Source organism: Sinocyclocheilus grahami, unplaced genomic scaffold (genome assembly GCF_001515645.1).
Source record: "Sinocyclocheilus grahami isolate Dianchi unplaced genomic scaffold, SAMN03320097.WGS_v1.1 scaffold1147.1, whole genome shotgun sequence".
Taxonomy (NCBI): Eukaryota; Metazoa; Chordata; class Actinopteri; order Cypriniformes; family Cyprinidae; genus Sinocyclocheilus; species Sinocyclocheilus grahami.
The window spans coordinates 246385-257674 of NW_015506326.1; the positions used below are offsets into that span (position 1 = coordinate 246385).

Below are 11290 nucleotides of genomic sequence, written 5' to 3' on the forward strand. Positions count from 1 at the left end.
TCAAAGATAGCTTTAATTTTTCTGTTTTTCAAACACATCATCCATGTAAATTTGTTGTTGATTTTGTGATTCTTACCAGTCCAGGAACTCAAACAAAGACTCTGAATCTTAAGAGTGAATCTTAAGACCCTAATGTCTTAAGAGTTTCTTAAATGAAGGTGATAACATAGCTGTATTTGGGACTGAAGAAACAGACCGACGTTTGATCATCATCTCATGACGACAGGTACATACTCCACAATATCCTCCTCTTCAACTTTCTATAAAAACATGCAACATAGTGCTAAAATTGTTTGCCTTTCAAAATGTAACACATTTTCTTTAAAATCAAATATTGAAATTAAGTAATATTAGGGTTATAATACCTTTATATACCTATCGTACATCTAATGGTACCACTATGAACTCTTTTGGGGTAAATAAGGTACAAAGGTGTCATTTTGACATTTCTGCCCCAGTGACAAGCTATTGTAAGATTCCATTTTTCATTCTGCTACATTAATCCTTTTTGCTAAACATAACTAGGCAGTGGATCGGTAGTTCCATGTATGCTTTGCATGAGACAGCAAATGTTGAAAGGAAGTGTTGTGTTTTTAAAGTTTCATACCAGTTTGCGTGTTTTTCTTTTGTAGAACGTTGTCTCGGCATAAGTTATCTCTTCATCACAAGTCTGAACTGTTTAAAGGACAATAATAGTAGAAATAAGCACAAATAAAACACAAATAGATCTGTTTTTCACAACATATATTAAGCATTTTGTAATGCCATTATTAAATTACAATAAATTAATTAATTTGGCATGATAATGGATCACACATACATTAAAAAAAAAGATCTTAGCAGAGTATGCAATAATTATATCAATATTCATGACTTTTTAATTTTTATTGAAGCTCAACAAATTACATTGTCATTCCTAGAAATGTTAATTTGAACACCAGCAGAGGGCTGAATCTTTAAACATATAAGATTTCTAGAGCTATCAATTGATTAAAATGTTTAGATTATTTTTAAAATACTTGTTTAAAACCAGTAACACTTGCCTTCTTGGTGTCTGCATCTAACATTAGTCTTACTTAAGTTCAGCTTCTGAGTCAAACTGAAAGCTGCTGCGGTCGGTTTTCTTCAGAAACGTGGCTTGTTCTGCTGGGTGGACAAACATCTTGTGCATGACAGATCTGGCATTTAGAGCATGAAGCTTGTAGGTGAAGAGCTACTTCCTGCTTTTATGCACAACTCAGACACTTTAACCTACAGAAACATTGAACCAGGTCAAGAAAGTGTAATGATCATATTACGCTGATATTTAACTTGTTTTACGTTTTTATAATAAAATAGTTTAATAATGTTTTTGAAAAGCAGCTGGCAAACTCTCAATAAGGAAACAGGATAAATTTCGACCTACTTTGCAAAAAAAAAAAAAAAAAATTCAGTGGTGTCCAACCTTAAATTCTGCTTACTTATCACTGTCTTTTGTCACAACAATGAAACAAGATGTCTAAAGTTTTAGCAGATGCTCACAGACGATTGACTTACTACAGTTGACATTCAGCAAAATCTCTAAAATGGGGCCTATTATTAATATCAGTGGGCCCATGCTCACACTGTCAGTCCAAATCCGATTATATGTATATCCGACTGGAATCTGATCTAAATTATTGACTGTCTATTTGCTTCGCAAGAATTTAATACCTTCACTAGTTCATTCTGACCATGCACATGCTCTCATTTATTACAGTAATTGCATTGAGACACAGCCAATGTGTAGCTGTGGTGTCTCTGCTAGTCTGCATTATTACGTCACCCGAAAGAGAAAGAAGGCATGTGTATCGGTCGGTGGTAGTGTGAGGAGCGCGGAACGAGGAGACCAGGAGTACGAAACCAAGGGATTTATTCTTGTCACAGGGAATCACACATAGCACGAGGAGAAGACATCAACATACAATTCCAGACAAGGGAGAACTGAACGGGCTAGAACTAAATAGGGTAGATAACGAGGGGCAGACAGGTGATGGGGATAACTAATAACAAGGAACAAGTGATACTAAAAATGTGAAAAGGAACTGGAAGGACCAAATAAAGAAAACAGGAACTCAACAGCATGACACCTCATAACTGGACCACAGACAGTCAAGCTGTAAGGGTCAAACTGAAAATCATTAAATAAAAGCAATATTTTGAATTAAAACCTGCAATAGCAATAAATACACTTTTCACCCTTTTGAATAGGCCATTTTTAGTATAGGGTCTATGAAGATATTTTTGTCCCACTATTCAAGAAATGCAGTCAGTTGCTGCATCCTAATTTTCAGGCTATCAATCTTAAATAGTATTCGAAATTAAAATTAGTGCATCCCAAATCATAATACATTTTTACAATAACTTACCTTTACCCTTGCCTTTTTTAACTTTATTGTAAACTTCTTTATTCGATTAAATTCAAATTCCTTATATTTCTTTTATTGGGTTAGACTAGAGCTATACACATCTGGCCTATATTAAACAGCCATACAGTCATCTAGTGGTTAAACCATTACATATGACTATTATTTTTACAGGCAGCATCTACTGTATCAGATGTGAGTTGTGCTGTTTTTAGAGGGATGTGATTTTCTGCTTTAAGCACTAGAGAGCGATGTTGTGCTTATTGTGTGTGATGCTGTAATCCAATATGCAATGCACTTATTATCCAGTTTAATTTCTTCAAAAATAATAAAAGAACGGTAAATAGCAGACAATGACATGACAGCACACCTAATGGGTGTGATTAATATTTAATAATAAATATTAGGTATACATCCATGTGATAAACTAAAAATAGAACATTTTAGTTGAGTTTCTGGATGCTATGCTACTGATGAACCACTAAATTAAAACAAAAATTCAGACATCGCATTAACACCAAAATATGTAATACAAAGTGTGAAGACAGAACAGACATACTAGCAGATAATAAATGTCAATAAAACCAAAAGTGAGGTATTGTCCCATATGTACTCTGGCATCAATTCCAGTAGATACAGCATTTGATCATCGTTTTTTGGGGACATTTTGATACACAGCATCTGTCTTTGATTTCTGCAAGGAAACGCAAACAGGAAATCCAGAACCAGCAAACAGTTTAAAACCCATTTCAAAATGATAAGAGTGATTATTTCACAATATAACTTTCTAGCATCAAGCACAAGAACAGATGCGAACGCAGAGTGGCTAGAGGAAATCATAAATCCAATCACATGACTTTTTAAACAAAATGATCAAATGAATGATCATCAAACATGCACAGTTGTGAGGGGTTGAAATAAGAAGGAAGCTGTCAGATTTCAGGCAGAGAAATAGAGCTAAAATATTTCATTACTTTCATATACTTTCATATTCATATAATTCAATAAAGCTTCAGTACTTTTAGGGAAATGTTTTTTTCCCCCCAATAGCATCAGCTACTGATGTGATGTCTCATTCCCTCACTTCAGGTAACCAAAGTTACGTCAGTATGTTAATAGTTACACTGAGGTGCAAACACTTAATGAAAATAAGGTAAAAACATGCTTAAAAAAAGCATCCCTTTTCAAGCTGCTCCCTGTAGGTAATAATGATCAAGGCTGACCATCTACATCTGTTCTCTGTCCGTTTGATGCTATTGCACACACAACTTCAAACAGCAAGCTTCAATCAGACTAACTCACTGCAACAACTTCTTGCAACTCAAATCATGAATGATCTTACCGGTTTTCGAGATTTTGATGAATCAGTTCTGTCTTCCTCCAGTGTCTGAACTGAAGTAACTACAATACAGACATGTTGAAACAACAGAGCTTGCAATCTTGTATGGAAATCTGTATATCTGATCCAAATGCGTTAGTTAATATTTGTAGGTACTAGTTGAATTCTTTACCAGTTTTTCTAAATTTCCTGCAGATGCAGCACATCACGCCTGCAGCTACAATCAGAGATCCAGCAGTAGAAATCAGCACTATCAGAGAAACTGAGACAGGAGGATGTGAAGGAGACAGTTATTACTGTGACTGAATTTGTACATAAATACATATATCAATGCTGACATACCTGGGCATGCATGACAGAGTTTGCTGATGTCCAGATGTTGAGTCTGGTTGCTGATGGGATTGTTGAGCACACAGCTGTAGGTGTTTTTATCCTGATATTCCACCTCCAGAGGTAGAGAGAGACTGATGCTGAGATCAGACACACTGATGCTGGACAATAAACTGTTTCCTTTGTACCAGGAGAGAGTCACATGACTCACATTCACCACTGAACACACCAATGAACAATATGATGATGATGATGAGGATGAGGATGATGAAAGATTTTGTGAATAATCTCTGGTAAGGTTAGGAGTGGGTAGATGACCTGTTTAGACAAAAGAATCAGTGCAAGTGTTTTAATAAAAAAATTATCTACTTATTTTAAATATAAAAATATGTTACATTTTTGCTTTTAAAATTCTACAATTTTAAAAAAGACTTGCGTGGGATGGATTTTTCAGTCCCACTCCCATCCGCAAGAGCCCGCATAAAAGTAGCCTATATTTTTTTTTTTCAGTACATCCATGAAATTCACATGAAATGGTAAGTGCTGTAAATCCCGTAAATTCCACAACATCCCAGCACAAATGCTCTCGATAAAATATTTGTTATTAAAGGGGTCATATGACGTTGCTAAAAAGAACATTATTTTGTGTATTTGGTGTAATGCAATGTGTTTATGCAGTTTAAGGTAAAAAAACCCACATTATTTTCCACATACTGTACATTATTTTGCTCCTCTATGCCCTGCCTTTCTGAAACGTGTCGATTTTTACAAAGCTCATCATTCTGAAAAGAGAGGTGTGCTCTGATTGGCCAGCTATCCAGTGCATTGTGATTGGTCGAATACCTCAAGCGTGTGATGGAGATGTTATGCCCCTTACCATACTGTGATGCCCTGTCCGGCCGGAGCGACGAGACAAAAACATTAAAACCCATTATAAACAAGGCATTCGTTGCATCCAGTGGGGACATAATTACTGATTACAATGACTTATACTGTCTTTTTACGCGTTGCGTTGCATCGTGCCGCGTACACATAAAACCATGTCTGCATTTGTGATCGGAGAAATGACAAACAACAAGCGCTACTCTACACTGCCCAAAACTTGCGTTTGAATCATCAGTGGCAAATTCTTTAAATATGAAAACGTATTTACAGACTGTCCTTGCAAAGTTGGAATTGCCCCACTTTATAGAAACAGACACGGGCATTGTAGGCTACTCTCACAGGAAACAGTCCTCAACCTCCGCAAAATGCGCTGCACACATCTGAATATTTGGGTTGAACTGTTCCAGACCAGTGTTGTAAATACAACTTAACCACTGATTTTTAGTTGTGTCCACTTTTGGAAGGCCAAACAATGTAGTTTCGCTTTCATAACGAAACACATAGCATCTCCACAACATGGCGGCGTCAACAACAATACTACAGCGAGAATAAAAGTTACGCCTTCTTTCTTTGTGTGAACATTTGGTCGGCGTTATGCAAATCTTCCCACATAGTGACGTAGACATGTGGAGGCGTGTTAGAACGAGCCATTTTAGGAAGGCGTGGTTGACTCTTAACTTTTATAAAGAATATCTCTTTGGATTTGAGACTTTAGTCTTTGCAACTTTACAGATCTTCTTTATGCACCAAGAGCTTGTAACACTCCAAAGAGAAAGGACAAATTTAAATCGCATCATATGACCCCTTTAAAGCATCAACATTCACAAACCACTGTTATTTTTAACAGAAAAGCATATGGGCTGCTGCATGCGTGGTTTGGCATAGCAGAATGCGAGCAAAGAGTGCTTACTTTCTAATTACTAAAAAGCTGACATCTCAGTTCATCGCAATCTCACAAAGCTGTTATAACACAATGAATATATGCACAATGAATCTTTCATTGTGTCCACACTTTGTGTGTTATACTGAGAGGATTCGTGAGCACGCAAATTTTAGCACTACCCAAGAACTTCCTTTTGAAAAAGTGGATTCTAAACCTCTGATTGCCCATTGCTTTCCAGAAATCAACAGCCTATGTCTGTGATTGACTACATTGCTCAACGCTGCAAACACGTTATAAATAGAAACTCTGCCTATGCTTGTGCCTGTTAATCGTTTTTATTTTATATTAGTTATTCTTGTTGCTTTTGTGCAATAGATGAATAGCAATTATTTATTTGTGTTTAGATATTTCTATTTTGCGGGAGTCCTGCAAATCATTTTATTCTCCCGCATCCCGCTGGACACGAGTGTCTACCCGCACTCCCCCATCAAGTGTTGTCCCGCGCCGCACTCTGTTGCGGTAGTCCCATGGGAGTGCAGCAGGTCTCTACATTCATTATAAGCACTTAACCATAACCTCAATTTCTTGGGGAAAATATTTTATTTGTGGTATTCAACCTTATTCCAAGTGCTGTTGATTAATTTTAATTTATAATTAAAGGTGTAATAAACTGAGAAATCAAAATTCCCTTGATCTTCTGACATATAAGAAGTCAATGTACTATGAAAACATCCTGTAAGTGTCACATCTCAAAACTTTATCGTTAGTCTAAAAACAGCTTATATTAAAGCCAATCTGCTCAGGTTGTATGACATAATACTATGCCTAAACAACGCCTCTGCAGAAGAAGATCAATGCCTGCTTTACTTCTTTTTTTTTCATTGCTTGCTTCTACATCACTGCCTGTTTAGCCCCACCACCAATTCACAAATGTAGTAGGCAAATGATGAGAGAGGCAAACTCAAGTCTATACAGAACCCAAATGATAAAGATGGCTCTGAATACAAGATGCTGTGCAGTGCCAAGTTGTGGAAAAACACATCTTTGCATTGCCTTCCTTCTGATCTCAGCGTTAGGAAAGAGTGCATGAACTTTATTTTGAATGAAGTTCCAGACCGTGTCAGTAAGAGCACTGTCCTTTGTTCTCTTCATTACCATGTATTCGTTAACAAACAAGGCACAATTCGACACAGGATTTTCAGAAAGATTGAAACTAAAAGATGATGCTATTGGATCCAAAAGTAACGTCACATCACACAAGTGTGAGTAACTGTTTTTATTACGTGCTCACTATAGCTTTGTCTGTTATTACAGATCATTTGATATGTAAGCTACTGGGTATTTATGCGTCCATCTGTAAAGGATGTAGGTTGTCAAATATACACAACTGTAACCTGGACACACCAAGCCGACTTCAAAGAACTAGAGGCGACCAAAGCCGACGGTGTTGTCGCCTCACGCCGGCAGCGTCGGACCAAAAAGCTGGCTGGAACACACCACACGACTACAACCGACGGCAAACTAAACACGTGCGTTCTGTGCATGCGTGAGAGGAATTACCAGTGGCGGCTCGTTGGGGGAGGCAGGGGAGGCACAGCTTCCCCATAATTTTGAGGTGAAAATGGGAGGAGGACGATTTAATGTTAATAAAATTCACAATTAATTTCAGTTCATGTCTCAGAATGTGTATTTTTTGTTTGTAATTTCACAGTTGTAATACCATAACGTGAAAGCGCCGCTTTTCTATCGCGAATGTGCCGAATCTGCTGATGTAATTACAACCGCTAATGATAGAGAAGGGGAGGGGGAGGCCGGGAGAGAGCTGGGGTAAGTTCAAGCTCAAACCGGTGCGCAGCGTTTTGCTACGGTTTCCGGTGTGAACGACATGTTTCCTGGAAACGGTGTGCAAGCGTTTTCTGACTAAAAGCAACCAAAAAGCCATTTTAAAGTGGTTAAGCAAATAATAATAATAATAATCGGCAGGGATCCCAGACCAATACAATTAAGCCGGGCTCACACTACAGGATTGAAAGACTAGCCGAATCACTGTGTTGTTCACACTGCGCAACAAGATTTGTTCTCATCTGTCTCGTCTTGTCATAGCTGCGCACATACTACACAACACAATGCTAACGAGGTGCACACACTACAAAACATTCAGTGAAGAGGCGTTCCCGACCATCAGCGAAAATACGTTTTCTCACATAAATTATCACGAGAAATTACAGCGATTATAGGCAATTTCTTCAAGCATGGACGATCAACTGGCCCTTCAATTGGTCTGTGCAGTTATTTTATCCGAAAGAAAGAAGAAACCATGACATAAGAGAATATGGCAGAAACAAGGCTTGGAAGATGTGGGGTTTGTCGCAGACTGTGGAAATCTGTCCTCAACAAAAATCCTGTAGTGTGAGCCTGGCTTTAGTGTGCCTCCTCTATTTTAAAACCCACAAGCTGCCACTGGGAATTAACTGTCTGATCAGCTGCTATCAATTATTTGTCATTCAAAGACGTTTTCTGACTAAAAGCAACCAAAAAGCCATTTTAAAGTGGTTAAGCAAATAATAATAATAATAATCGGCAGGGATCCCAGACCAATACAATTAAGCCGGGCTCACACTACAGGATTGAAAGACTAGCCGAATCACTGTGTTGTTCACACTGCGCAACAAGATTTGTTCTCATCTGTCTCGTCTTGTCATAGCTGCGCACATACTACACAACACAATGCTAACGAGGTGCACACACTACAAAACATTCAGTGAAGAGGCGTTCCCGACCATCAGCGAAAATACGTTTTCTCACATAAATTATCACGAGAAATTACAGCGATTATAGGCAATTTCTTCAAGCATGGACGATCAACTGGCCCTTCAATTGGTCTGTGCAGTTATTTTGTTCGAAAGAAAGAAGAAACCATGACATAAGAGAATATGGCAGAAACAAGACTTGGAAGATGTGGGGTTTGTCGCAGACTGTGGAAATCTGTCCACAATGGCAAAATCCAGCCAAAAATCCTGTAGTGTGAGCCTGGCTTTAGTGTGCCTCCTCTATTTTAAAACCCACAAGCTGCCACTGGGAATTAACTGTCTGATCAGCTGCTATCAATTATTCGTCATTCAAAAGGAGAAACCGAAACAAAGATATACGCTTGCTTACCATTTTGAATATCAGTAACATTGATAACTTTAATAATGTTAAGCATTTAATTCGCCTATTAGAATGATTGGGAAAGATCACGTAACATTTAAGTAGCCTTTAAACAGCCTTCTGTCTGTACCACCTTCATTTAGGTGCTTGTTTTCATCACTTTCGCTTTAATTCTCGGGCACTGACTCGTTCGCTAAACTGAACATCCAATCAGAAGAAAACATGTTGAATCGGGCAAACTGCCGCCGACGTGAGCCCGACGAGAGCCGACGAGTGGAACACACCAAACAAACTAGCCCGACCGTCGCTTGCCGCTGGCCAGCGGCCTTTAGCCAATCATAGCCGTGGGCGATGAGGCCGGGTCAAAACAGAACAGAAAATATCCTATTACTTTAACGAGTGGAACACACCAAACAAACTAGCCCGACCGTCGCTTGCCGCTGGCCAACGGCCTTTAGCCAATCATAGCCGTGGGCGATGAGGCCGGGTCAAAACAGAACAGAACATATCCTATTACTTTAAAATTATGATGTTTTTTATGTAAACATCTTGATAACATTATAAGTGGACCTCTGAGAACAGATTAATTATTAATATAACAAGAATATGTGAATTTAATTTCTACTCACCATAGATAGAAACACTAAATGTTTTTGATGACCATTTTGCACCAATTATCTGTAGTTGATAATGTCCAGCATGTTGAGTTGTGATGTCTGTGATGATCAGAGATCCAGTCTGTTTGTCTAGCTTCAGCCTGTCTCTAAATCTTCCATCAGGACTATCATATGTGGAGAAGATTTGCTTATCTCTGTTGATTTTAGCTATGAGAAAATGATCAGCTCCAAATTTCCACAGTATATTGTCGGTGTCTTGTATTTCAGTAACATCCATGCGTAAAAGGACAGAATTTCCCTCTATCACTGACACTGACTGTATTTCATCTTTCAGAGCAACAAAAACACCTTCAGGACAAACAAAACAGGTTTTAGGCAGGTTAAGGCTCCTGATGGTTTTCAAAGCATGAAATCAACTGCAGTTTGAAACTCTATGTTTATTGCTTTTTGACCAATTAATTTATATTACTTTTGTTGTTATTCATGATAATTTTAAGAGTTAGCTGGGCAGGATTCCTATGTGTCTGGTAACAATCCTTGAAGTTAATATATTTAAAAATCACAAACAAAACAAATGAATGACCAAACAAACGGCTTGAGATATGAAAGTGGCTCAATGGAGGATTTCACTTCCTGTGATTGTTTTTTTCGTTATAGACATTTATTCTCCATGACTTTTAACATTTTATTACTTTTCATGACTTTTCCAGGCATTATTACAATTTAAATTACAATGAAAAAATCCAAGATCTCACAATATCTTAGTTGTCTGATTTGATCTGAGATAAAAGCAAAGTGAAAATAGTCTAATCTGACAAGTAGCAATAGTTTGTTACTTGTTCTGAAACATGATATATTAAGCCTTAAAAAAGCATTAATAACTTACTGATCAGACTCCACCAGCACAAACAGAACAAAACAAACATGGGAAACATTTTCTTCAGTTGTTCAATGTCTGATCGAATAAGACCATCTGTTGAAAACACTCCTCCCACGACAGGTTTTGAACCCCCTACTTCACATGCACATTCTCTGTGTGTATGTTATACATAGTCTTCTGTCCTGTAGACTTCTTATAGACTTTAACTGTTCCTGACAGTGGAAAACAATCTTGATCTTTATCATTTAACTTTGATAATGTCTGAAAGGTATAGTTGTCTGACTATATTAATTATTACTCCTATTAATAGAAGAGTGGTATGTTATGCCAATTTCCTTGCATGGTGGCATGGGATCTTACTGACTTTAAAATGGTGTTATAATTAAACAAAATTACCTATATACCAGTTATTGTGTATATGGAAAAATAAAACAAGAAAGTTGGCAGTTTTACTAAGGTTTGATTCTAGCAGCTCATACTGAGTCATACTGAAACCTCCTGTGGTTGTTTTTCTTCAGAAAAGTGGTTTGATCTGTTGAGTGAAGAAACGTTGTGTATGCGGCCATCGGTTCGATGTGTTTAGTTTGTAGATGAAAAGTTTCTTCCAGTTCTGCTGCTATGAACTTTAGAGTTTGACTTCCTCTCTAGATAAAACTGCTTTAGAATGAAATAAAGTAGTAAATCAATCAATCAAAACTGATGTATGAAAAGTCAAATAAGATTCATTTACATTACATTTATTAATTTGGCAGGAAAACAACAAGCGATTCATCATCATAAGATGGCAATAAACACGAGAAGTTCCCATTATACAGGTCTTTA

General features: G+C 37.5%; 1 protein-coding gene across 1 annotated transcript; it reads right to left on the bottom strand.

The window, feature by feature from the left end:
- Window positions 1–209: 209 nt before the first annotated feature.
- Window positions 210–10073, bottom strand: LOC107567319 (SLAM family member 5-like). Its single transcript, XM_016252983.1, has 6 exons — window positions 10058–10073; window positions 9601–9936; window positions 4066–4371; window positions 3896–3985; window positions 3727–3785; window positions 210–260 (listed from the first exon to the last, which is right to left on the bottom strand). The coding sequence occupies exons 1-6, from the start codon at window positions 10071–10073 to the stop codon at window positions 210–212; spliced, it is 858 nt and encodes a 285-aa protein (XP_016108469.1).
- Between the last annotated feature and the right edge of the window lie 1217 nt (window positions 10074–11290).